Below are 26,680 nucleotides of genomic sequence, written 5' to 3'. Positions count from 1 at the left end.
TCTTTATTTTTTTTTAAGATTTTATTTATTTATGTGACAGAGGCAGTGAGAGAGGGAACACAAGCAGGGGGAAGAGGGAGAAGCAGGCTTCCTGCCAAGCAGGGAGCCCGATGTGGGGCTCGATCCCAGGACCCTGGGATCATGACCTGAGCTGAAGGCAGACACTTAACGACTGAGCCACCCAGGTGCCCCAAGAAAAACTTATCCTGGCTTAAGAAACTCTTATGGGCCTTTATATTTTCTACAAATCACATTTGGAAATGGAATAAGTTGTTCTATTACGTCTCTTCTGTCATTTTAGGCAGCTAGAAAAATCCAGCTGTCATCCTCAACACTGCCCAGAAGTCTTAGCTAGATCATTACGTTTGTTGGTACATCTTCTATTTTCTGTGTTGCCACAGGTTAAGAGTTTTGTTAAACTCGTATACAACTCATAATCAAAATCTCTTTCAGCTTCCAATAATGTTTCCCTCTCTCTTCTGTGACCCTTCCTTGACAGCCTTCTTGGAACCTCTTTAGGTTTCTGTTAACACCCTCATCCAGGCTTTTGAGGTTTATACTGATCATCTCCCCAAAGTCCTGCCAGCATCCATCTGCCACTCGTCTGCCAGACCAATGCTATGTGTTTTAGGTCTGTGTTAATGGCAGCACCCCACCTACAGCTACCCAGTTTCTGTATGAGAATTTGATAGAAAAGCAGATTGCCCTGAGTGATAGAGAGTAAGGGGTTTCTTACAGGGATTAGATCCTAGGTAACTGTGGAGCTGTGTGCAGGCTATTGGCTCTGCATCTAGTGTCGGGCCTGTTCTGATAGTCATGATAGAGATGCAAGTGGAAACACACAAGGCTCCTTAGGCTTAAGTCTGGAACTGGATGGCCTTCATTTCTGCCTCACAGCTTGCCTAAAGCAAGTCATGTGGACAAATCCAAGGTCGAGAGATGGGTAGTTTGCCTCGCTCACAGTGGGAGGGAAATGCAAAATTATGTGTCAAGAGGCATGGATATAGGGAGAGGTAAGAATTAGGCCAGGAATACAATCTACAAGGGCAGCAAAGGTAACCACAGCTGCCCCGCATTCCAGTGGCCTTTAGTTTGTAACTACCTCACCCAGACATGACATCACATTGTAGCAGAGCTATTGATTTACAGATCCTTTCTCCTCTCCTTTGAGGGCAGGGGCTATCTTATGTATGAATATACCCCTATTTCTTCTAGCCCATTGCCTTGCATATTATAGGTCCTGAAAAATATCTGCCAAATTAATGAATGAAGCCATTTCTGGGCTTCCAAATGGTAAGGCCTGTGGTGACAGCCCTGATTTTCAGAATCAGAGAGGTATTCAGGGAGGTGCCTTTTTGATATTTCTTTCCCCACCATCATTACATTCTCCCTCCGCCCTTCCTCTTTTGTCACCTTCCCATTCCTACCGTCATTCCTGCCCCACCCACATCTAGAAATGAGAGAATCTCTCTAACAAACCAAACCACTCTTCCAGGTTTGTATTTTACAATAAATTCAAGACACTCATTCGGTCAACGAAGATTCTCTGGGCACTTACTATGAACGCCACACATTAAGAAACCAAAGGGGTTGACTATCTTCCAGTGCAGTTGACACAACACTCACCTGTTAAATCACAAATTTTAAGCTGAAAAGGACAGATCATAGCATCCTGAAATCGAAAAAAACTAAGAGCATAATGAGTTACACAAGTTCAGAATGACCAGCGGTGTATAAGCATAAAATGGGAAGACTTGACCTACAGGTGGGTCATGTGAAAGCTTAGCACACGCCAAATGTGTGACACACATATTTTTGGACCCCGTTAACGGTAGTAGTAGTGGTCGTGATAGCTAACACCCCTTGAGTGGTTACTCTGAGCCATGCACTATTATAAGCATTTTGTAAGTATTTAATCCTCAGCGACAACCTGTCAGGAAAGCCTAAAATGTTTCCCTTTTACAGATGAGAAAAGGGAGCGCGGAGGCACAGAACAGATGCGTAGCCGACTCCATGTCAGTGCGCGGTAGAGCCTCGATGCGAGCACAGGACGTGATGCAGAGCCACTCCCGCTATCAGTTCAAGTGGCCGAGATGAAAAGCACCATAATCCGGTTCTCTTCGGAACCGGCCAACCCATGTTTGCAGCCTCGGGATAGAGAGACAGTACAAACCACGGGGTTTCCCCAGACCGGGATGTGACAGGGCTGGAAACCCACTCCAGTGGTTGAAGAAACTCAGAGGCACATGCGTTCCAATATTTAAAGGCTATTGTGCGAAAGAAGAATCCTATTTTGTAGGTAGGGCCGGGTGGGACCAAAAAAAAAAAAAAACAAACCCTATTTTGTAGCCACAGGGAAATTACAGGCTTAGGCTGACAAACATTTAAGATGTATCTATAGCTGGCCAAGAAGTCGGCTTGGGGCTGGAGATTCAGGCATAAGTAAAAAAGAGACCCGCTTCCTGTCCTGGAAGAGCTTCTGCTCTCGGGGGGAGGGAGACAAACCTGGGCTCCCGTAAGACCTTTCCGGGCCCTACCGGGCCGCACCGCTGAGCAGCACGTCTCCTTCCCCTGGGGGTACGTACGTGGCTACTGGAATCTCACCAGCCCAGACCCAGACCGCAGAGGGGATCCCCTGCTTGTACTCTCTCTCTGACAAATAAATAAAATCAAAGAAATGAAGTGGAAAAATTTTGTCAACTAACATTGCATTATTTGAAAAACCTGATATTTTCATTGTTTTAATCAAGTCCTTCAAGATAAATGTTAGCAGAAATTCATCATGTTAGAAGAAAATAAGTCATCTATTCTGACAGCAAGGGAACAAAATACCTTTTTTTTAAGATGTTATTTATTTATTTGACAGAGAGAGAGAGCACAAGCAGGGGGAGCAGCAGGAGAGGGAGAAGCAGGCTTCCCGCTGAGCAGGGACCCCAATGCAGGACTCGATCCCAGGACCCTGAGATCATGACCTGAGCCGAACACAGACGCTTAAGACTGAACCACCCAGGCACGCCTGAGAATATCTTTGCTTAAGTGAGAATTTTTAAAAATATGTATTATATATATCTTTTTTTTTTTTAATCATGAAAGTACTGCTTTTACAAACTGATGATCAGTGTGGTGATGAGTGTTGGTAATTTCTAAATGCTGAAAGACAAAGGCCACTCCTTTGACACATCTTCCTATAAGAAACATTCTCCCCCACATACGTGTTTCCTAATATATGCAACAGATAATGAGGCAAAATATTTGAGATTTAAGTGATCTTCCAGTTTTTTCTTTATTGATTTCCTTTCACATCACTGTGATAAACTGTTTCAATGAATAACTTACCTGCCTAGGAAAAGCAGAGAGCCCAATAAATCCAATTTGATTCAGAAGAGTGATGAATATGTCAGCTGTGAAACAATGGGCCCATTCACCAATAATAGATTCGTCTTTTCCCAGTACCCCAAGACTGATTTCAACATTGACTTGCTGTGCTTAGCCAATGTGAAGATGTTCTGATCCCTGGGAAATCCGTTTCTGGCATGCAGGAAACAAATGTGCCTAATTCTGAATGGTTGCCAATCACTGAGAGAACAAAGAGTCACCAATTACTAGTTGTCCGAGCCAGGAGTTTAACTGCATCCACGAAGCTGGGATGCTGGCTCTGTGTTCTGATGGACAGAAACAGCACTTTAGCAACTGAAAGACCAGGCTATGGAAGATAGCCAGGAGACAAAGTCAAAATCACTCCATTTCAGCCACTTAATGGTCACGTAAAAATAAAAACTCCCAATGTTTTTTATATTTAAAATAAAACATTTTATATCAATTATTAACTTCTGATGAGATTTCCCTTTTTATCTCCATGGTATAGGCTTCAAAATATATTAAGTAAAATACAAACATGTACTCACACTCACACACACACACTCAATATAGAAGTGGTGACACATACATAAAGCATTTTCCCGAGAAAATGCAAAGATGCGAGGGAAATTTTTATGTAGGGCTCAAACAACTTGCCATAAGACACAAGGTCCCCAGTGGAAGAGGTTGGTTGGTTGGTGGTTTTTTCCATGCAAAAAACCTGGTAGGAGGATACGAATCCACCTCCTGGGTTTGGATTGGCTTCTTCTAAGCTCCATATGGCCCTAAAAGTTTATCATTCCATGAATTAATTCTTCCAGTGATTGTTGCCATAAACAAACTGGTCCTTGGGAGAGGAGAGGCAGTTTGGAATGTCGTACATATTTATATACAGGCCACTAGCGGTATATAAAAGAGCCCAGTTCTTTAGTGCTGACCATGAGCATGCACCCATTAGTGAAACAAGTAACCTAAAGGTGGCGGGCTTTGCCAAAACTTTACCATACCCATGAGGCATAAAGTCACCTGGGTCACTGAAAGGACAGTGGATTCAGATTCCAACTTTTTTAAGGGAAATATTTTTTTTATTAAATTAAAAATCTTGGTCCCTACATTTTAGTAAATACTTCTCAAGCCTGTAAGACACAATCTTTCTTGCCCTTTGTTTCTACCTCTATACACATTGATTTTCTGTGGGGCATGACTTCCCAAGTTCCGCAACATTCATTCCCATCCTCTAGCAGAGATCTTAAAACCCTGAACAAATGCAGAGTGAAAGAATGGATCAGAGAAGACTCTATGTTTTTTCAACTTAGCTGTAATCAAGTTAAGGAGTGCCACATAATATCTTTTTTGGTGTGTGAATGCTCCGGACATGTTCTCAAATAGCAGACAAACATATACTGCTCAATTCAACGGAGGATATTCCACAGAAAACGTTTCAAAAGAGTGCGAGAATCACAATGTTTCTGTGCCACTATACGTATATTATTTTAAAGTACACTTCAAATTTTAAATGTGTCCAAACTCAGAGGTTTAAGAAACATCAAAAGCCACAGGTACAAGTTTAGGAAGCCGAAGGCTGTGAACTTCCCTTCTCATTTAATCCATGCTTAATTTTGCATTCCTCACAGGTGAGCAGGCAGTGCCTAGAATGGAGGCAAAAACAGAAGTTTGTGCTTTGACATTGGAAGGTCTAGTCTTAACACGACATTACTGGCATTTTCTTTTCTTTCTTTCTTTCTTTTTTTTTTTTTTTTGAGAGAGCTCGAGTGTTGGGGGAGGGCAGAGGGAGAGGAAGAGAGAGAATCTCAAGCAGGCTCCATGCAGCGTATGAGCCCAACACGGGGCTCAATCCCATGACCCTGACACCATGACCTGAGCCAAAATCAAGAGTCAGACGCTCAACCAACCAAGCCACCCAGGCACCCCCTAAGAGACATTTTCTACATTAAAGTTCACAAGCCTCATTTTTTTTATGTTGTATACAAGAAACCCACTTTATTTATTTTATTTTATAATTTTTATTGTTATGTTAATCACCATACATCATTAGTTTTTGATGTAGTGTTCCATGATTCATTGTTTGTGCATAACACCCAGTGCTCCACGCAGAACGTGCCCTCCTTAATACCCATCACCAGGCTAACCCATCCCCCTACCCTCCTCCCCTCTAGAACCCTCAGTTTGTTTTTGAGTCCATCGTCTCTCATGGTTCGTCTCCCCCTCCGACTTACTCCCCTTCATTCTTCCCCTCCTGCTATCTTCTTCTTTTTTTTTTCTTAACATATATTGCATTATTTGTTTCAGAAGTACAGATCCGTGATTCATCAGTCTTGTACAATTCACAGTGCTCACCATAGCACATACCCTCCCCAATGTCTATCACCCAGCCACCCCATCCCGCCCACCCCCCACCACTCCAGCAACCCTCAGTGTGTTTCCTGAGATTAAGAATTCCTCATATCAGTGAGGTCATATGATACATGTCTTTCTCTGATTGACTTATTTCACTCAGCATAACACCCTCCAGTTCCATCCACGTTGTTGCAAATGGCAAGATCTCATTCCTTTTGATACAAGCCTCATTTTTTAAAGGAAAAATAGGAGCTACTTTTTGGTTTGAGACCCCCAGAATTTCATCCAAACAAGGGAGCCAATAATTCTTCATGTCCATTGTTTTCACAACTTCCATGCTGCCTCTCGAATAGAATCCACTGTGACAAGTGAGGGTCTTTAGAGAAATGTGTCCCCACCACCAGTCCTATAAATACTCTCACAGAAACAGCTATTATTCACTGAGCACTTACTGTCCTAAATAATCATTTCTGTTCCTTATAACATGTCATGAAAACAGTTCTGATCACCATTTTCTACAGAGCAGAAAACTGAAGATCAGAGAGTGTAAGAAACTTGTCCAAGGTTACCCAGCTTTGTTAAGTGGTAGTACTGGTTTCCACCCAGGTACTCTATCCCAAGAAGGAATGTCCTTAAGTCCACAGTCCTGCGGCTTGCACCACTGAATGAGAATCATGATACACATTAACCTAGAAGGGTTCTGAGAAGTCCTGCAGCAGAGAAACCTGTTCCCATTCTGTGTGGCCCCATGATGGTAGAAGCCATGTCTGCTGATGAAGGTATTCTTTAGGGACCTGCACAATGCCTTGAACATAGTAGGTGCTCACGAAATGTTGAGCAAATGAAATAGGTAATTAAGTTGTGTAATAAATAATTATTATTGAAGTTGAACAGCAACAGCTCAAAAATTGAAAGTTAAGGAGGTTTTTTTTCCCAACATATGGATATTTAGAAAATTGTTTAATATTATAAGTGGTGAAAAGGCCTTTGTTTAACTTTTTATTATTATCTTCATTATGATCCCTCAATCAAAAAGATTACAAACCTGTCGCAACAACATGGATGGAGCAAGAGTGTATTATGCTGAGCAAAATAAGTCAGTCAGAGAAAGACAAATACCATATTTCACTCATATGTGGAATTTAAGAAACAGAACGAATGAACAAAAGGAAAAAAAGAGAGAGAGAGACAAACCAAGAAACAGACTCTCAACTCTAGAGAACAAACAGATGGTTACCAAAGGGGGGGGGGAGATGGGTGAAATAGGGGATGGGGATGAAGAAGACCCTTACCATGATGAGCACTGAGTAATTTCTAGAATTGTTGAATCACTAGATTGTACACCTGACACTAATATAACACTGTATGTTAACTGTACTGGAATTAAAATTAAAAACTTAGTAACATTTTTTTTTTTAAGTTACAAACCTGTTATGCCCTGGACCAAAACCAGCCCCACGTAGCTGATCTTCAACAGAATGGAATTTACTCTGGCATACCCGTATGTATGACGCCTTTCCAAGGGCAAATCCCAAGATACCTGCAACTGTAAAAGCAGGTTAGGAAAGATAATTTTAAAAGTTCAGAATCTCCTCCATTAATTATCTTCTAGAACTTTCTACATAAACCATAGTAATTTTTATGTGAAAAGTACCACGACAAATCAACGAACACAACCTCTGCGAATGAATCTCCCTATTAAAGAGCAAGATTGGGAAATGGAGACTTTCTGATCTCCTCCGTTTTGAGCTGGTGGTAGAAGGGCCAGGATAGAGGAAGCAAAGGTGCTGTCTCAGAGACCGGCAGCCAGAGGGAGGCCCAGATGGCAAATTAATGTCTGAGGCCACCATGGAAGGAAGGCATGGGGTTTGGGGTGTGGCTACAGGTAGCTTCCAAATTCCTTGGCAGGAAATCCCCTTAACTCTCTTGATGGGTTAGAGTAGGGGGAGCTGCAATCTATCTTGCCTGCAGGGAGAGGTCACGAGGCAGAGGGAACCTCCTAGGAGAGAAAACCTGCTCTTCTTGCTGGGAAAGAGGTTTCAGACTGTACGCTGGATTGCATCCTCTTTGTACATAACAGGTCTATGTGTAATGAGTGGAATAAGATGAACCCCCAAGGGAGCAGCTGGGTGGCTCAAATGGTTGAGCGTCCGCCTTCTGCTCAGGTCGTGGTCCCGGGGTCCTGGGATCGAGTCCCACATCAGGCTCCTGAATCAGCGGGGAGCCTGCTTCTCCCTCTCCCTCTGCCTCTCCCCCTGCTCATGTACTCTCTCTCTCTGTCTCAAATGAATAAATAAAATCTTCAAAAAAAATGCAGGAAGAAAGCGTGTATTTAAAAAAAAAAGATGAACCCCCAAGTTTGTGGTAAATGTATCATTAGAAAGTCCCCGAGTTTTTAAAAAGTATTCATTATAGAAAAATATTTTGAAAAAACTGGCCAAAAGAAGAAAATTTAAAACCCCTAATGGCTCTATCATTCAGAGGCTCTGTTCTTGGTCTCTTCCCGTAGTATATCCTGTTGGTGCCTCTTGGTCCAGGCTTAAAGGCCTGTCAAAGGTGGAATCCCTACCGCTCAGCCTTATATCAGAAAGTGCTGCGTGAACTAAGAACTGCAAAGAGATGAAAAACGGAGACCGATTTTTCAGAGAGTCAACACAGGCAATTTGGTTAGCCTGACATCCATATCTCCAGTTGCTGTAAACATCTTTTAAAAAATGAATCTTTTTTTTTTTTTTTACTTCTGTAACTTACACGCAACCTTGGGCATTGATCCAAATCTTGGGTTAGATGCTAAATAACCTATGGAGTAATATATAAATACATTAGTATTTCATTTTATAACTTATTTAAATTTATAAAGTATAAAGAAAACTTCAAAGTTTAAGATATACAGATTCTCAATCTAAGGAGATGATTTTTAAAGAGTTATAAGTTAATTCTTGATTGAACTTAACTCTCAAATCACCTTTTTTGGCAAGTAGCAAGTATTAGCTTGCCAAAATGTAGAGAAAAAGAATATGAAACAGAAAATTCAAGACCGATTTAAAGATATCAAGGCGGGGTGGGTGGGGAGGGCACCTGGATGGCTCCACTCACTGAATGCTGCCTCTTGGTTTCCATCCAGGTCATGATCTCAGGGTCGTGAGATCAAGCCCCATGTCAGGCTCCATGCTCAGCACAGAGTCGGCTTGGGATTCTCTCCATCTCCCTCTGCCCCTCCCCCAGCTCGCGTCTCTTACACTCATGTACTCTCTCTCTCTAAATAAGTAAAATCTTAATAAATAAATAAAGATATCAAGGCGGGGCTCCTGGCTGGCACAGTCCCTAGAGCACGTGATGCTTGATCTTGGGGTTGTAAGTTCGAGCCCCACATTGGGTGTGGAAATTACTTAAAAAATAAAATCTTAAAAAAAATAAAAAGCTATCAAGGCAAAGGCAGAGCTAACAACCTAGTTCCAAGCCATTAGGCATCGCCCCCTCCTCTTTTTAAGTAACGCAACAGAGAGTCTCAGTTTAGAGATTCATAGTATATCATAATTTTTAAATGAAAATATTAAAATCTGTGGTAGGCAGAATTATGGTCTCCTAAAGATGTCCACATCCCAATCCCTGGAAACTATGAAGAAAGTGGAATTAAGGTTGCTAATCAGATAACCTTTTTTGTTGTTGTTGTTAAAGATTTTATTTATTTGTCAGAGAGAGAGAGAGCACAAGCAGTGGGAGAGCAGCAGGCAGAGGGGAAACAGGCTCCTGCCAAGCAAGGAGCCCAACATGGGGCTCGATCCCAGGACCCCGGGATCATGACCTGAGCCGAAGGCAGATGCCCAACCGACTGAGCCACCCAGGCGTCCCCAGGTAACTTTAAAACAGGAAGATTACCCTGGATTATTGGGGTGGACCCAATGTAATCAAGATGTAATCACCTTGAATGTGGAAGAGGGATTCAGAGAGAACAGACAGATGGCAGGATGAGAAGAACTTGCCTCAGTGTTGCTAGCTTTGCAGACAGAGGAAGGGGCCAGGAGCCAGGGAATGTGGGTGGTCTCTAGAAGCTGGAAAGGGAAAGGAAGCCCCAGACCAACCTCCCCCACCACCCAAGGAAGGTAGCACTGCCAGCACTTTGATTTCTGCCCACTGAGACCTATTTTGGACTTCCAACCTCTGAAACTGTGAGATAATAAATTTGTATTGTTTTAAGCCACTATGCTTGTGGTAATTTATTATAGTAGCCACAGAACACTAATACACAAACCTGGAAAAGTATATTTGCACACATGCAGGAGGCTGTAGATGTTAAGCAGTTTAATATCTATAAGACATAATCCCTATAGATTTCATGGCTGTAATTTTTTGTTGTCAGAAATGGTCTGACAAAGACTTGCTACTGATTGATGAATATATTTCTATAAAAAGGCTATCTTCAAGTTATAAAAATGAAATCAGGGGCGCCTGGGTAGCTTAGTCAGTTGAGCGGCCAACTCTTGATTTCAGCTCAGGTCATGATCTCAGGGTCCTGGGATCGAGCCCCATGTCAGGCTCTATGCTCAGTGGGGTGTCTGCTTGAGGATTTCTCTCCTCCCTCTGCCCATCTCCCTACTCATGATCTCTCTCAAATAAATAATAAATCTTAAAAAATGAAATCATATTTAATAAATCACTTTAAAAACAAGAGTAATATTGAATGAAATGGGATTCTCCTAGATATATGACATATGTGGTCTTTGAGACCCCAAAAAGAACTAGAACATTTTCCCTCACGTTTGCTGGGTATAATACTCTTTTTAAAGTCCTGGTAATCAGCAGTGTTCAGTATAGTGGGCTTCAACAAAGTCAGGTGCCTTCTTGTTAGGGGCCCAAGCAATGCCTAAGGGGGCTCTGATAGATGGAGATAAGAAGAAAGAAGAGAGTCAGACAGGAGAAGTGAAAAATTCTTAAGAGGCAGGGAAAGACTATGTGGCGAGATGCTGGGCGGCTGCTAGTTCTCTGGATCTGTTGTTCAAATCAGACAGGGTGTCCTTCCTCAGGCAGATGCAGCCTCTTGTCACGATGAATGGCATGATGGGCAGAGCACGGTGGATTTCCGCACCACATATCTCCTCTTTGGAACCCGCAGCTGAAGGAGACAATCTGTCTAACCGTATGCGGAGCCCCAGGGAGATACAGGGACCCTGGCACAGAGAAAGGCACTGCATGGGTCGCCCAGGCTCTAACAACTTACCACACACTTAGTGGTTTAAAGCAACACAAATTTGTTACTTTATAGTGCTGGAGGTCAGAGGCTCAAAGTCGGTCTCACTGGGTGACTTGGTCCATTTGGGGGGCTACCCCAAAATATGGCAGACTGGGGGGGCTTATAAACAACAGAAATTAATTTCTCAGTTCTGGAGGCTGAAGTCCAAGATCAGGTGCGAGCATGGTTGGGTGGGAGGGTCCTCTTTGGGACTGCAGACTTCTTGTTGTATCATCATGTGATGGCAGGGGCTAGGGAGCTCTGAGGGATCTCTTTTCCAAAGGCACTAATCCCCTTCCTGAGCACTCCACCTCCCCGCCAAAGACCCCATCTCCTAATACCACCGCACGGGGTGTTAAGAGTTCAACATGTGAATTCAGACCATAGTATGGGGCTAACATCAAGGGACTGGCAGAGCCACATTCTTCCTGGAGCCTCTAGGGTTTCTTGCCTTTCCAGCTTCTGGAGGCCAGCTACATCCGTGGACTCAGAGGCCCTTCCTCCATCTTCACAGCCGGCAATGCGGACTGAGCCCTTCTCGTGCTTGCTACCCTCTGGTTCCGTCTTCTGATCCACTCTTGCATTTTTCATGACCCTTTTGATTACACTGGGCCCATCCGGATAACCCAGAAATAATCTATTTCAAGGTCAGCTGATGAACAACCTTAATTCCACCTGCAATTTTAATTTCCCTTTGCCACGTAACCTAACAGAGCCACGCATTCTGGAGATTAGGACATCTTCGGGAGAGGGGGGACTTCGTCTGAAAATTAGCAAAAACCTGCACAAACAGATCCTTCACCAAAAAACAAATGCCACGTGCCAAAAAGCTGCCAGGAGGGTCAGTGAAAACAGGGCTTTTTTAAGTTTAATTGTTTAATGGATCAAGCATCTTACCTTGGTGGACCAGTCCTTGGGCGGCAAGCATACTCACAAGAGAAAAAGGCAGAGCTGCAGAAGAAAAATGCCCTTCAATATTGCTATTTTAAAACTTGGCACCTCATCTAGAAGTCAGGGGAAATTAGTCTATGGTTTTTTTTTTTTTTCCTCTTATCTACCTTGGCAATGAGTTTTCAGTCATTTGCTGTTTTACTTATTCAACAAATATTTATTAAACACCGCATGAAGAATTTTCTCGAGATCTGCCCCAGTTGCTAAACCTGAAGCCCGGCATCAAGGGGACAAAACCAAACCCCATGCTACTCCATCTCTGCCATCTGATTTTACTGAGTGCCCACATGCACCAGATTCGGAGCATGACCTATGACAAAGGCATCTTAGTGCATGTGCCCATTTAGCCACTGAATTGGGGAGTTGCCGTTAGCCGTGGCTTTGGAAATTTTCAATCCTATGTAAAAGTTAAAAAAAACAACACAATAAACTCCGTGCTACCCCATCTAGGACCATTCCTAGCTTTCATCTTGAGTGATACTTGGCTGCGCAATTTGGATATGTCTATTTTCTGAAGATTACAAGATTATCATACTTGTGTTAAACATGGGTGGTGTTGAGCTATGATTTTTAAAACAGGCAAGTGGCTCTGGCAAAGGCAATTTCTAGTTCTATCAAAATGCAACACTTCTTCCAAGAGCTGAGAGCACTGATAAACATCTAGCTCTTCCTAGCAACCAAGAAAAATCGAATAGCAACCGATTTCTCCACTCCTATCTACCTGATGGTAGACAAATGGGTCATGTTGAAATGTTAATCTACTAGTGCTTACTTAAGTTACTGATTCATAGGCTGTAAAAAAAAAAACCCATGGATTTCTAGGAGCACAATCAATAATCATAATAATGTATAATGAGTATCAGGTTCTAAAGTGTTACTTCCCAATCAATTGACACTGAACTTGACTGATCTGAGAAATCAAAATGCGTATTTCAAAGTTTAAATTATCCCAATGCTGCAAATCATTAAGACTATATCTACAGGCTCTATCGTGACATTTTCAAATGGCAGATTATGAATTTTTTAAATTGGAAGAGACTTGAACGCAACAGCGTGAATTCACACCCTCGCCTTACATAAGGCAGGCCTGGAAAGGGGAAGTGCGAAGTCCCCGCTCGGAAGTGAATCATTACCATCATTCTAACATGACACTTGGGCAGCTTACTGCAGCAAATATCGCGCTAACAAAGATTAAGAGGGGTGCAATTACCTCTCTTCCAGAAACTTTCTTCTTGACATTCTCGGATAATCTTTGAAATCTCTCCTCTCTGGATGTGCAGTTTTGATTTTGGACAAAATAACAGACTCTGTAAGGAAAGTTACGTGGTGAGTTGACCAGAATCATTAGCAAAGCATCTGCTCTGTTTTCCCTAGAGGAGTGCAGGGAGGACTCTGGACTCTGGTCACACAGCGTGGGTCCCGTGTGACTGCCAGCAGAGTCATGACCAGTCTCAGCCGGTGCCTTCCAACCGGGAACGCTGGGTGGATTTAGGAAAGGAAAGAATCCCATCTGGAGAAGCCGAGTGCTTCACTGACTGGCGAGCATGGAACAGGTATGTGGTCAGAATGAATTACCGCTGAGGCCCTATTTTCTTTCTTACCTCCAGCCTCTGTCCACCAGCTTGCTCTCCGTGCAAGGCTACTTACTCCCTTTGCCTGCCTGGTGTCCTTAAGACCCAATTCAGTGTTGCCTCCTGGGTGAAGAAGAGATTTTCCCTAAAGCACAATGTTTATATATCTGGATCCCATTGAGAGCAGGGGATCGCAAGTGAGCTCTTTATAGATCTGGTACTCCAATTCACCTATTTATACTTCTGTATGCATTTTAAGGCTATGAACTCATCAATAGACTGCTTTTTACTTGTCTGCGTACTCTACTTTTTTTTTTTTTTAAAGATTTCATTTATTTATTTGACAGAGAGACACAGCCAGAGAGGGAACACATGCAGGGGGAGTGGGAGAGGGAGAAGCAGGCTTCCCGCCGAGCAGGGGGCCCGATGCGGGGCTCGATCCCAGGACCCTGGGATCATGACCTGGGCCGAAGGCAGATGCTGAACGACTGAGCCACCCAGGCGCCCCATACGCACTCTACTTTCTGCTTCAATAGGTTCTTCTTACACATTTATAAGTGCTCTGCACATAATTTCTGTTGGAACTGCTGACATGGTTGACATGATCATTTTTACTAGAGCTACAATATTCTTTTTATCATGTCGATATGCTATAATCTGGGCTAACTCCCATCATTTATGACCCTCCCCCTTCTGTGGGCTTATATTATTCACTCACGCTTACCAACATTCTCCGTTCTCGTTCTCCTTTGCCCATCACTGCCATCCTGGGGTTTAATGTGGCTCATTTGTTGGTATGCATTGTTGCAAAATGTTCATTGTTGCGGGTACGTGCATCTTTTTTATGCCAATGGCATTGTTTTATATATTTAATTTTATTTAAAAAATGTTTTCAACTCGGCCCTATGCTCTTAAGATCTAGCCATGTTGCTGAGACACCTAGGTCACTGTTCTAACTGCTAATTCTCCAGCATGCCTCCCAGTCCCCACCACCGCGTGTCTGCTTACAGTCTCCTCTGTGAGAACATCTGCGGATAGATACCTAGAAGTAAAACAGAGGACACGTGTGTTCTCAATTTGACTAAGTCTTGCTGGAGTTCTCCCCCCAAAGGCTGTATCCACTCACAACAGCAGTGCCTGAACGTTCCTCTATGCCTACAGAGCCTGCCTGAGAGCTGGTTAAGCTGGATTTGAAGCAGGTTAAAGGACAGATTTTGTAACATTTGGCATTATCCAATTTCCAAATGTTGATAGTCTAATAGGTACAATATCATATTTTATTCTTATCGGCATTTCTCTGATAACTAATGTGTTTGAGAATCTACATATTTTCAGCCAGAATGCTCTTCTCTTTGAACATTGAGGCAATCCCTCAACTAACCTGGGCTGTCATCTTGTGTTATACGTTGGTATACCACTTTTTCATTGTGGTAAGATACACAAAACACAATACTTACCATTTTAACCATTTAAAAGTACACAATCCACAGCACTAAGTACATTCACAATGTTGTATAGCCAAGACGCCCGTCTAGTTCCAGAACTTTTTCATCACCCCAAGAGGTAATTCCATACTCATTAAGGAGCCTCTCCTCATTTCCTGCTTCCCCCAACCCTTAGCTCCCTGGCAATCACTAATCTCCTTTCTGTCTGTATGGGTATATAAGTGGTATCATACATTATGTTTCTTTTTGTGGCTCTCTTCTGTCCCTTTGCATAATGTTTTCATGGTTCATCCACGTTGTAGCATGTGTCAGTAATTCATTCCTCTTTGTGGAATCCATACATATTCCGTTGTATGGATATACCACATTTTGTTTATCCAGTCATCTACTGATGGATATTTGGGTCATTTCCACCTTTTGGCTATTGTGAATAGAGCTGCCCTGAACGTGAATGTCTAAGTTTTGTTTGAACACCCGTTCTCAATTCCGCTAGGCCATATGGTAATTCTATGCTTAACCTGTTGAGGGACTGCCAAACTGTTTTCCACAGCAGCTGCACCATTGTATGATCACCAACAGAGTAGGAGAGTTCCAATCTTTCCACATTCTTGTCAACACTTCTCGTTTTCTCTTTTTTTTCTGTTCTTTTCAAATTAGCACATTAAATTTTTTAATATAAATTATCTAGTTAATTTAAGCTAAATAAACTGAATGGTTTCTGTTTTGAATTATGGTCATGCTAGTGATTGTGAAATGGTATCTCATTGTGGTTTTGATTTGCATTTCCCTAATGACCAATGACATCGATCATCTATTCATTTGCTTGTTGGCCATTCATATATTTTCCTTGGAGAAATACCTATTTAAGTCCCTTGCCCAGTTTTTAAATTGGGCTGTTTTTCTGTTGTTGAGCTGTCAAAGCTCTTTGTATATTGTGGATACTAGACCCTTATGAGATACATGATTTGAAAATAATTTTTTCCATCTCTGGGTGGTTCATTCATTTTTTTAAAAACAAATTTTATTTAATTTGTTCCTTGCTATACAAGTCACATTTGTATTTCCTTGATTGTGACTTATTTATGTAGGACCTCTGCCATTTACCTCTTGGATATTTAGTGTTTTTCTTGAGGGCAGATCTGTGGCTTTTGAGTTTGGCCTTGCTGATTTTGCCAGAGTTCTTTTTTTGGACCCTTTGTAGTAGATGTCAATGTGGATGATGTCACCATTTCTAGAGCACTTTCCCATGGGCCAGGCCCTATGCCAAGCACTTTCCATGCCTGACGACAAGGTGGAAGGACCCTGTGGCACCTATGCCTTCGGAGTTCTATTAATAGCTCAAGGAGGCAAACCTCCATCTTCTTTCTTTACAACCCCTTACAGCACAGCACACAGATGATGGTGGTCAGGATGAGTCACAGCCACGAGAGGAGCTGTTCTCTCTCTCCACTCAGCTTAGCTCCTCAGTGAGCACTCCTTATCCCTCTGTAAATATCTCTTCTTGGTTCTGCCTGTGGCTGTGGCAGAGGTAGGGAACGCCTCCTTCCCTCCTCTGCCCCAAACACACTCTCTATATACAGATCCAGGGTCCGGGACCCTGACCACTACAATTGCTGGGAGTCCCGCAGTCAAGGCTGATGCTTCTGCATAGTCTTCCCCGGAGGAGTTCTGGTGATCCTTTCCTGTGTAGCCATAAATGTTTCATGGCTCTCTATTTCAAAGGCAACTCGGGTGTCTACACTCTTTTCCTTGTGACTTGATACCATTTGTCTGTTAGCCTCTCCTAATCTTTGCTCCTTAAACATCACCTCCTTCATGAAACCATTTTTAGCTGGAAAAGCTAGAGGACATGATGAACTCCATTTACCCCTCACGATACTTTCTCTTTGCTCCATGCATGTGTCCCCGAAACATATAATATTCATTCTTCACTCTTTGAAAGACTGTGCTCCTATTAACACTAGGGTTCTCAATCTGATTGCTAATTTAGTAGTTAAGGAACACCTGTCAGCAGCATATACTTAGTATGACTAGCCTTGGCAACAACAATGCAAAAACAAGCATGATGTATCATTCTGTTAGATTCAATTAAGAGTGTTTCTCTGCTCAAGGAAACTTCTTCAGTCATTGACAGCCTACATAAGAGTTAGTTAGGCTGGATTCTAAACAGGGAAGAGTAAAGGAAGGATTTTATAAATAAAAATTTTAAAGGCTCCTCTTCAAGGAAGCTAAAAAAAATACTTTCCTTCCCCATCCCATTGTCTCTGAACCCAACTAACAAAGTGCTAGACTGAAAACAGGAAGATGACTGCTCACAGATGAGGCTTAAGGAAAATCCTGTATGTTCCTCTTCAGTTGGCAGACTTCCGAATTAAAAATATACCTGTTTGCTTGGTGGTGGCAAATGGTGGCCTTTATCTTGGTTTCCATGAGTAGACACTGAAGCCATGGTGACCTGGTCCTTGCTTCTCTTCTCGTTGAGTGCACTCAGCTTACCCGTGGACTCGGTGTCTAAGGAAAGTAGAAGGAGTCACTCTGCTGACTATGTCACACTATTCAGTCACTATGGCTGAATTTTCTATCAACCTTAAAAATTCAACTCACCAGTTCGGAAAACTTACTTTGATTTTGTCATCAGTCTTCATCTCCAACCGCCTGCACACTCATGTTCTAATGCCCCTCCCCCACCAACACAAACAAATTCACTCACCATGGGGACAGGTCAGATTTAGAGTGCAGCGAAATGACACACTATATACAGTTTTACTACTTAAAAATTGTGCCCTAAAAAAAGTTTCAATTCATGACAAGGGCACTAACTACAAGAAATATTTATTGAGTGTCTGTTATGTGCCAGGCCAGGGAATACAAAGATGGAGCAAAGACAAAATCGGTGCTGAAGGAACTCCCAGTCTAATGGGGTAAGATCCAACATGCAAAGGGCTCCCTTGCAGCTACGTACAGGGTACAAAGTTAGGAGAGGAAGAAAAGTCTATTCTCTCTGGTCAGTTTTGAAGGCACCAAAGACCAAGACTCTTGAGCTTTCAAGGGATGGATGGACTCCAGAGGCAGGAAGACCAGTCTGGAAGAGCTGTAACAGTCCAGCCAAGGAACTCAACCAAGACCGTGGGGAAGGACAGAGATGATAAATTTGAGGTTGGAAACATGGGATTTGATGCCTGTGGGGGCATACATTGGAATTAGCTAGTGGGAATTAGAATATTTGATAATTTGGGTCTAGAGTTACAGATTAGGGGTAGGCAGGGAAGAGGAATTTGGGAGTTGCTGTCATAAAGATGACAGGTAAAGCAAGAAACATGAGTAAAATTGTCTACAAAGAGTATTGGAAAATGTGAACATTGAGGCCAAGGGAATACTGACAAGAGAAGAAAAAGGAAACAAAACAGGCCAAGGAAATGACTGAGAAGGTATAGTTCATAACAGAGGGGAGGGAGTTTCTGAAGGAGAGAATGAATTACTGGAACCACATGGCTCAAAAAAGTGATTTGGCAATGATGGGCATGTTTCCAGGTGGACCGTGAACCCTTCCAACCCACCCCTCACCCCAACAATGGACACTACACTCCGCAGCCCTGGCCTCTCTACCACTGATTTCCCTGCAAAGTGAACATCTTGTCACACCCAGTTCTGTTTGCTACTAAACTGCCAGGCATATGAACCAAGGGGACCATTACAGAGGCAGCATGTGGATGCCCTACAGTGGAAAGTCCTGAAATCAGAGATCTGAATTCAGATCCTGACTCTACTCCTTGCCAGCCCTGTGCTTTGGGGCCAGTGATTTAAGGTGTCTGTAGCCTCAGCTTTCTCACCTGTTAAGTGGGGGGAGTGGACACAGCAAGGGGCTTGAGGGGCTGTTGCAAGGATGAGGGATGAAGATGTGGGATGAGGTCCAAAAGCCCCCGCTCGGCACCCTGCACCCAGTGAGCCTATGAGCAGTAAGTAGAGGGCAGCTTTGCCCTCAGATTGACTCTATTTCTTGCGGAGCTCCAGAAGTCTTTGCTTACCTAAAGCCCAAGTAGACAATCTTGGCTCAGGCGTTAGGCGGCTGCCTCAAATCCGAGAGCAAAGATACCCTGTCTCTGCTTTGGTGGTCAGGCCCCGTCGCACCCCGTGAATCACCAGCTCACATCTGAGCAAGCCTCCTGGGAGCGTCATGCCATCCGGGTGCAGCTCCCACCACCATGCCCTGGTCTGCTTTGGGGTCCCTCCACTTTTTCAGTGGTCGGGGCTGCAGGAGTGCCGACACCTGGGCAGGGGGAGGGAGGCCCGCAGCAGGATGAGGACGGAGTCACCGCACTTGCTGGTGGCGGGGGAGGGAAGCCGGCAATCAGCCGGCAGGAGTCTGCTCCATCTCCAGCCTGACTGAAGCCGCCCTGCACGACCCCAAGCTCCCACCCCCGCCACCCCGCTTGCCCGACCTGGGCCGGAACCCGACCCATGCCAGGAGGGATTGGCAGGGGCGACTCTGGATCCCCCCGCCCCTGAGGACCCCGGCAGTTAAGCGGCAGAGGAGTCCCCCCGCCCCCAACCCCGCTCCTCGCCGTGCCTCCCGCTGTCACCCGGGGAGGCTCACCTGCGCAGGTAGGGATCCGGAGCTAGCCGCGCCCGGGCGCCCGCCGAGCCGAACGGAGCCCGCCTCCTTGCGCGACCGCCGCCGCAGCCAGACTGCTCCCGCCGCCCAGCGCCGTCCCCGCGCCTCGCGGCCGCCGGGTCCTCACTCCCCCCTCCCCGCCGCCCGGTGCTCGCCTCCTGCGCAGCTGCCCCGGCCCCGGCTTCCTCCTCTTGTTCCGCCCCTCGGCTCGCTCAGCAAGCGCACCCCACCCTTGCCTGCGGTTCCTTTCTCCGTGGGTGACATCAGCACCCACCCGCAACTGCTCAGGCTGAAATCCGGCTCTTGGAGGCTCCCACCTCACTCCGGAGTCTTGACACCTGGTAGGTTCTACCTCCTCGGTGTGCTTCAGATAACTCCTTTGTCCCAACAAAAATGGCCACAACCATCTACTGAACGCCCTCCGGAGGTCAAGTGTTTACTTTCACTTATCGCCAAGCCTCTTTTTTTTTTTTTTTTTGGAGGTGTAATTGACATATATCATTGTATTAATATTAGATGTATAACATAACGATTAGATATTTGTGTACATCGTGAAATGATCACCACAATAAGTCTAGGTAACATCCCTCACTATACAGTAATCCCCCGCCCCTAATTTTTTTCCCTTTGGATGAAGACTTTTAAGATCTACTCTCTTAGCAACTTTTTTTTTTAACTTTTATTTATTTAAGTAATCTCTACACCCAAGGTGGGGCTCCAACTCACCACCCCGAGATCAAGAGTTGCATGTTTCTCAGGCGTCCCTCTTAGCAACTTTTAAATATGCAATGCAATATTATTAACTGTCGTCACCATGCTGTACATTAAATGCCCATGATTTAGTTTATAACTGAAGTTTGTACCGTTTGACCACTTTCACCCATTTCACCCATTCCCATTACCTCCTTTTTACAAACTTTAGAGTACCGTTATCCTCATTTTTTAGATTGAGTTGTGCAAGGCCACGCTGGGACTTTGGAGTGAAAGCCAGGTCAGCTTGGCTCCCAAGCCTTCTCTTTCTATTGTTCTCTGTCTGTGTGTGTGTGTGTTTCCTGCCACTCCCTAGGTCCGACACAGGAGGCGAAGCTGCTGGGTGCCTTTGTCATCTGATTCACTCACCCCAACCTCAGCTGAGATTCTTCCCTGGGATAGGGGCACTGTAGATGGGTTGTAAGTCAAATAGAAGGCCCCCATCATTTCTCACCATTTCCTACTATCCTAACTGGTCTCTATGCCCCTGGCTTCAGCCCCTCCACACTGCTCACCCCCTTGCTGGCTCCTCCACCACCCACTCCTTCTCTCCCTTCTGTTCCTCAAGTTCACTCAGCTCTGTCCCCCTGAGGCCTGGCATGGAGCCTCCCCCTCACTGGAGGCCCATCCTCATCAGGCCTGTCCTGGCTTTTTCCTTCTCATCCTTCTCTGACTCTTCCTCGAGAAGCCTGCCTTGACCCCCACCCAGACGAAAGTAGGTCTCCCTTCGCATTCATAACAGGATGCCCTGTTTTCTTCCATAGCACTTATCACGCATTGTTCTTATATACTGATTATTGAGCTTATTTTTTTTCAAAGCCTGTTTGCTGTGCCTCAGTGTCATGTTCTTGAGCTACAGAACACGATGATACCTGTTTTTGTTCATTGTTGTATACCCAGCATGTCAGATAGAGGAGGGGCTCCTAAATAGCAGCAGAATGAATGAATGAATGAATGAGCCTGGATTCAAAGGCTGTGTGTCAAGATACTGTTGTTTTGGAGGCTTGGTGTTCCCTGGTAGATCCCCCAGACCACATTACTCTTTGTGATTTACCAGTTTCTTTTCACCCCCTTTTCCTTTCCAAGTGAAAGGGGGTAGCATTCTATCGTTAGTTTTACACTGTGTTACCAGAAGTCAGAAGTAACCCTCTGCCATTTTTGTGGTATGAAAGGAAGAGTTTCTAATTGGTTTTGTCAAAAAACATGAACAGCCTCCCTATTACTCGGAAGCTCGGAAGTCTGACTTCCCACAAATACCCTAGGGCCATTTGTCCTTTAACATCTTGCTAAAATCAAGTCGTGTCCCAACCCTCATTGCCACTTTCCATCAGAATGATCAGTTAATTGCCTCAAATAACTAGGAATTACCAGTATATATATAATGTGCAGGGATTATATGAATTTCTTACTTAGTATTTGTTGGGCAAATCTGGTGTACTTACATATTATTCTAGATGATTGTAGAAATAAAATAAACATGGATCCTTCCCACAAAGAATTCACCATTCCCCAAAGAATTAGAATAAAATAAAATATTTTTGGCCCTAGAAGAATATAACACTGAACAGAGTCCTTTTTCAGGCTTTGCTTCAGCATTCTATGGGGCTTCAGGATCATGACCTCAAAGTAGATTATTGCTGGCTAATGCTATGAAAAATGTGGTGTTTTAGAAAGTGCCAAAATGTTCACAGTAGGCTCCAGCTTGAACTCTTTGCATTGCCCTGCACTGGCCTTAGGCAAGATCCAAATTCATTAGCAGGGCCTGTGTGATTCAGCTCCTGTGTGAGTCTCCAGCACTTCTAGCTCTGCTGCCTCCGCGCTCCCCCGGGGAGTGACTGATGTTCTCTCTTCTCACGCTTTTTGTTTTTCCTGTGCTGGCATCTCAGCCTTCCTCTGCTTCTCCACCCCTCTCTCATTCGTTCCTAAAGACTGGGCCTGGGGGTCACCTCCTCCTGGCAGCCCTACCAGACTCAAGTTTACTTTCCCACTTTTCTGTGCTCTCAGCAATGGGTGCTTATTATGCCTCTGTGTGTGCATATATACGTATCATTCATGTATATGCATATAAACTTAATACTTATAACTGACATGTGTTCAACACTCTGTGCCAGGCTCTCTTCTGGTCTCTCTTCTTCTTCTTCTTCTTTTTTTTTTTTTAAGATTTTACTTATTTATTTGGCAGAGAGAGACACAGCGAGAGAGGGAACACAAGCAGGGGGAGTGGGAGAGGGAGAAGCAGGCTTCCCGCGGAGCAGGGAGCCCGATGTGGGGCTCGATCCCAGGACCCTGGGATCATGACCCGAGCTGAAGGCAGATGCTTAACAACTGAGCCACCCAGGCGTCCTCTCTTCATCTTTTAACTCCATCCTTGCAGCAGTCTGATGAGAGAGGTCCTAATAACTTATTCAGTCACAAAGCCAAGAAGTGAGAGGACCAGAATTTGAACCCAGGCTCTGGAGCCATGTGTTTCCAAGCAATGCCACCCTGCTGTCCCTCAGCTGCCATCACACCGTGTTACAACTACTGATGTCATTCATTTTCACCTCTTGACTGTGGTCTCCTTGAGGGCAGGGACTGATTTCGTTCAGTAACTGGAACATTGCATGAACTCAGGAACAAATAAATGAATTTAATGAGGCACAGAATGAAAAATGAATAATACCTGGTCCTTTATTTCAAGGGGCCCACAATTCCTTTTTTGCCTTTTTTCTCTCCTTCCTTCTTTCACAAAATGGTTGCAAGGCCTTTAATGAAATGAATTAATCAAGTATTTAACAGGAGAACATAAATTTCATTACATACGTATGGGGAATCCACATAAACGTGCAATTCCTGCAGGGCCTTTTAAACAACCTGAGAAATAGATGTTATCATTCCAACTTTACATTCAAGAAAAATGAGGCCCAGAGAAGGTAACTAACATGACCAAGGTCATAGCTGAGAATTGGCACAGTCTGGATTAGGTGGTTGAATCCTGTGGCTTGGCTCCAGATTCATGCTCTTAACCTCTGCAATACGTATGTCATCAATAGCCTCACTGGGCAGAAGAGACCCATAAACAGATAACTGAACAAGAGACAGAAGTACAGAAAGAAGGGGCGCCTGCGTGGCTCAGTCGTTAAGCGTCTGCCTTCGGCTCAGGTCATGATCCCAGGGTCCTGGGATCGAGCCCCATGTCGGGCTCCCTGCTCAGTGGGAAGCCTGCTTCTCCCTCTCCCACTCCCCCTTCTTGTGTTCCCTCTCTTGCTGTGTCTCTCTCTGTCAAATAAATAAATAAAATATTAAAAAAAAAAGTACAGAAAGAAGTTTGGGCAGAAAGGGAGGGAGGGGGACCCAGACAAGCAGGGTGGGGGTGCCGGGAGAAAGCACTGTGCAGTGTGATTGGTTGGAGAGCGGGCCCTCGGTGGGCAGGGTTTGGGGGGATGGGGGGGATTAAAAATGCTCCAGGCTCACTCACAACCACCTGCTGAATAAAGGGGCTCTGGCTGGCTTCCTGGTGGGGCAGTTTCCTGGGGGCAGGGGGGGCACCTCTGATGACTTCAGAGGGACCAGAACCGCTCTCACCCTCCTGTCATCCTTTCTCTTGTCCCAGCTCCCCACTTGCCATCTGCCTAGTTCTGCGAGAGGCTCTGTGAATCACAACATCTTGTGAGTCACTCATTCCCTCTCTAAGGAATAAATAACGGCAAGTCACACAAAAGCAGAGCAGTCAGGTTTAAATGAGGTGTCACACAAAGATGGAGCGTTGGGTCTGCTTTCCTTTATGAGCTGACGCTGCTGTCGGGTGAGGCGTGGTGCCAGGCTCTCAGCTGGAGCTTTTGGGCCATTGACCAGAGCCCTGGCTGCTTTAGGTTCATCTGGATTTGATGTTGAGACTGCCAGACTCAGCAAGAGAAAAAGCAGCCCCCAAAGATTTTTTTCTCCAGCCCAACTGGAGAAAATCTGAACTATGAAGATGAGTGCACATTGATTTGGCCGTGTCCCCAATCTTCCTTGAGAACAGTTTATTTCACTCGCGGAATGCCGATAATAGACATCCTGAAAGTAAATGTAGTGCTTTAACATTCCAGAGCTGCTTTCCGTAGCCTATGACATGCAAAGCCCTTTGAGTGCAAAAACCCAGAATGCTCCTGGTATAGCAGAGAGAGTATGTGGTCAGACAGAGGCCAGTGATACCTTGTGGCAGATATTCTGATCTCGTTCCAATGGCGCGTTGTCATCTTTGTGTCCTGGGGTCTGCCCCAAGCCTCTCTCTAGAGTAGCCTCCCGCCTGGCTAGAGTCAGGGCAGGAGAAGAGCAATTTGATTTTATGGTGAAAAAAAACTCACAACAGGGTGTAAATCCGAGCACAGATTCTCTCCTTGCAGGGTATAATGCCATTCTAGAAGAGAGGTGTGGTATTCAAAATCTAATTGACAGAAGGTTGGGTAAGACTTATTTAAAAAAAAATAGACTTTATTTTTTAGAGCAGTTTTAGCGTCATAGCAAAGTTGAGTAGAAGGTACAGAGATTTTCCATATCTCCCTTGCCCACAACTCATGCACAGCTTCTCCCTTATCAACATCCCTCATCACAATGGGGCATTTGTTAGAACCGCCACACCTGCGTTGAGATCATTACCACACAGAGTTTGTAGTTTACATTCCAGTTCATTCTTGGTGTCGTACACTCTATGTGCTCTCTGGGTTTGGAAAAATATATAATGACATGTATCCACCATTCTTGTATAATATAGAGTAGTTTCGCTACCCCAAAACCCTTCCGTGGTCTGCCTTTACATCCCTCTCTCCCCCGACCCCTGGCAACCACTGACCTTTTTTTACTGTTTCCAGAACGTCAATAGTTGAAATCATTCAGCATGTAGCCTTTTCCGATTGGCTTCTTTCACTTAATACAATGCATTTGTTTCGTCTGTGCCTTTTCATGACTGGATAGCTCATTCCTTTTTTAGCACTGAGTAATATTCCATTGTCTGGTTGTGCCACAGTTTATTTATCCATTCACCTACTGAAGGATATCTTGGTTGCTTCGGAGGTTTGGCAGGTATGAATACAGCTATTAGAAACATCTATGTGCAGGTTTTGTGTAGACATAAGTTTTCAACTCCTTTGGGTAAATGCCACAGAGCGTGACTGCTGGGTCATGTGGTAAGAGTATGTTTAGCTTTGGGGCACCTGGGTGGCTCAGTCGGTTAAGCGTCTGCCTTGGCTCAGGTCATGATCCTGGGGTCCTGGAAACCAGCCCCACATCTGGCTCCTTGCTCAGCGGGGAGTCTGCTTCTCCCTCTCCCTCTGCCTCTCCCCCTGCTTGTGCTCTTTCTCATTCTCTCTCTCAAAGAAATTCATAAAATCTTTAAAAAAGATACATCTATTAAAGATTTTATTTATTTAATTGAGAAAGAGAGAGAGAAAGCATGAGCAGGGGGGAGGGGGAGAGGGAGAGGGAGAAGCAGCAGGGAGCTGGATGCGGGGCTCGATCTCAGGACGCCGGGGTAATGACCTGAACCACCCAGGTGTCCCATAAATAAAATTTTTTTTTTAAGGCTATGTTTAGCTCTGTCCAAACTATCTCCAGAGTGACTGTACAATTTTGCATTCCCACCAGCAATGAATGAGAGTTCCTATTGCCTTACACCTTGCCAGCATCTGGCCTTGTCAGCAAAGATTTACTTTTGAGAGGAATTTTCTAGAATCCTTTCATTACCCTAGTCAGCCATCCTCTCCTGATGTACTTTCCTCAGCATTAGGGAAACAAGGATCAGTATCCTGGGAGTCCACTTCTGAAGAGTTGCTGGAGCCTCACCTGTACCCATGTCAGGTAGCTGAGCTCCAGCTTGCCCGTTCCTGGCACCTCCCAGGGCACCTTCACGCCGAGGTCCACCTTACCCCACCCTCAGACACCCACACTTTGCTGTGGCAAGCCCGCACTTACCCTTCAGGTCTCACTGGGGTAGCTACAGAGTCTAGGGATTGATTTAGGGTGTGGATTTTGGAGCCAGATTGCCTGGCTTCTGAGAGTAGCCCCACGGTATATCCATAGCTACATAGTAACTGGTTGGAACAGGGCCTGGTACATAGGTGGGGAGCGTTGGGTAAGCCTTCCAAACCACTTCCTTCAGAAAAACCCTCCCTAGCCTCTGGTGCAGGGATTCCCTCCTGTGTGCTGTATTTTAATAACCTCTTTATATGCCTCTCCTATAAGATGTAAGATCCCTGAAGGCAGGGACTTTCTCCCGACCCTAGGGTGAAGAGTTACCTTCTCACCCTGCCTCCCACCAACCCCCCTCCCCCATTCACGAAATTGAATTTCCTCAGTGAATGGGGGCTCAGAACAAATGTAACTTTATTTGAGACACAGAGAATCATGGCTTGTTTTTGAACCCTGGTAAACACCTGCAACATGTCCA

At 44.6% G+C, this 26,680-nt stretch overlaps 1 protein-coding gene across 5 annotated transcripts; it reads right to left on the bottom strand.

The window, feature by feature from the left end:
• Window positions 1–3,786: 3,786 nt before the first annotated feature.
• On the bottom strand, window positions 3,787–19,934 carry OCIAD2 (OCIA domain containing 2). 5 transcript variants are annotated; one of them, XM_028100783.2, is made up of 8 exons: window positions 19,799–19,934; window positions 18,938–19,179; window positions 17,296–17,423; window positions 13,107–13,203; window positions 11,843–11,896; window positions 8,467–8,514; window positions 7,144–7,261; window positions 3,787–5,006 (listed from the first exon to the last, which is right to left on the bottom strand). In XM_028100783.2, the coding sequence occupies exons 3-8, from the start codon at window positions 17,359–17,361 to the stop codon at window positions 4,925–4,927; spliced, it is 465 nt and encodes a 154-aa protein (XP_027956584.1). In that variant the 5' UTR covers window positions 17,362–17,423; window positions 18,938–19,179; window positions 19,799–19,934; the 3' UTR covers window positions 3,787–4,924. The 5 variants fall into 5 exon arrangements, with proteins under 5 accessions (XP_027956584.1, XP_027956586.1, XP_027956587.1 ...); XM_028100785.2 differs by lacking the exon at window positions 19,799–19,934 and adding an exon at window positions 19,507–19,665; XM_028100786.2 differs by lacking the exon at window positions 18,938–19,179.
• Window positions 19,935–26,680: the final 6,746 nt, after the last annotated feature.

Source organism: Eumetopias jubatus, unplaced genomic scaffold (genome assembly GCF_037043125.1).
Source record: "Eumetopias jubatus isolate StellerSeaLion01/CBP00866 unplaced genomic scaffold, mEumJub1_p1.0 scaffold_2, whole genome shotgun sequence".
Taxonomy (NCBI): Eukaryota; Metazoa; Chordata; class Mammalia; order Carnivora; family Otariidae; genus Eumetopias; species Eumetopias jubatus.
Note: the sequence above shows the minus strand (reverse complement) of the source record. Positions and strands in the feature narration are given on the sequence as shown.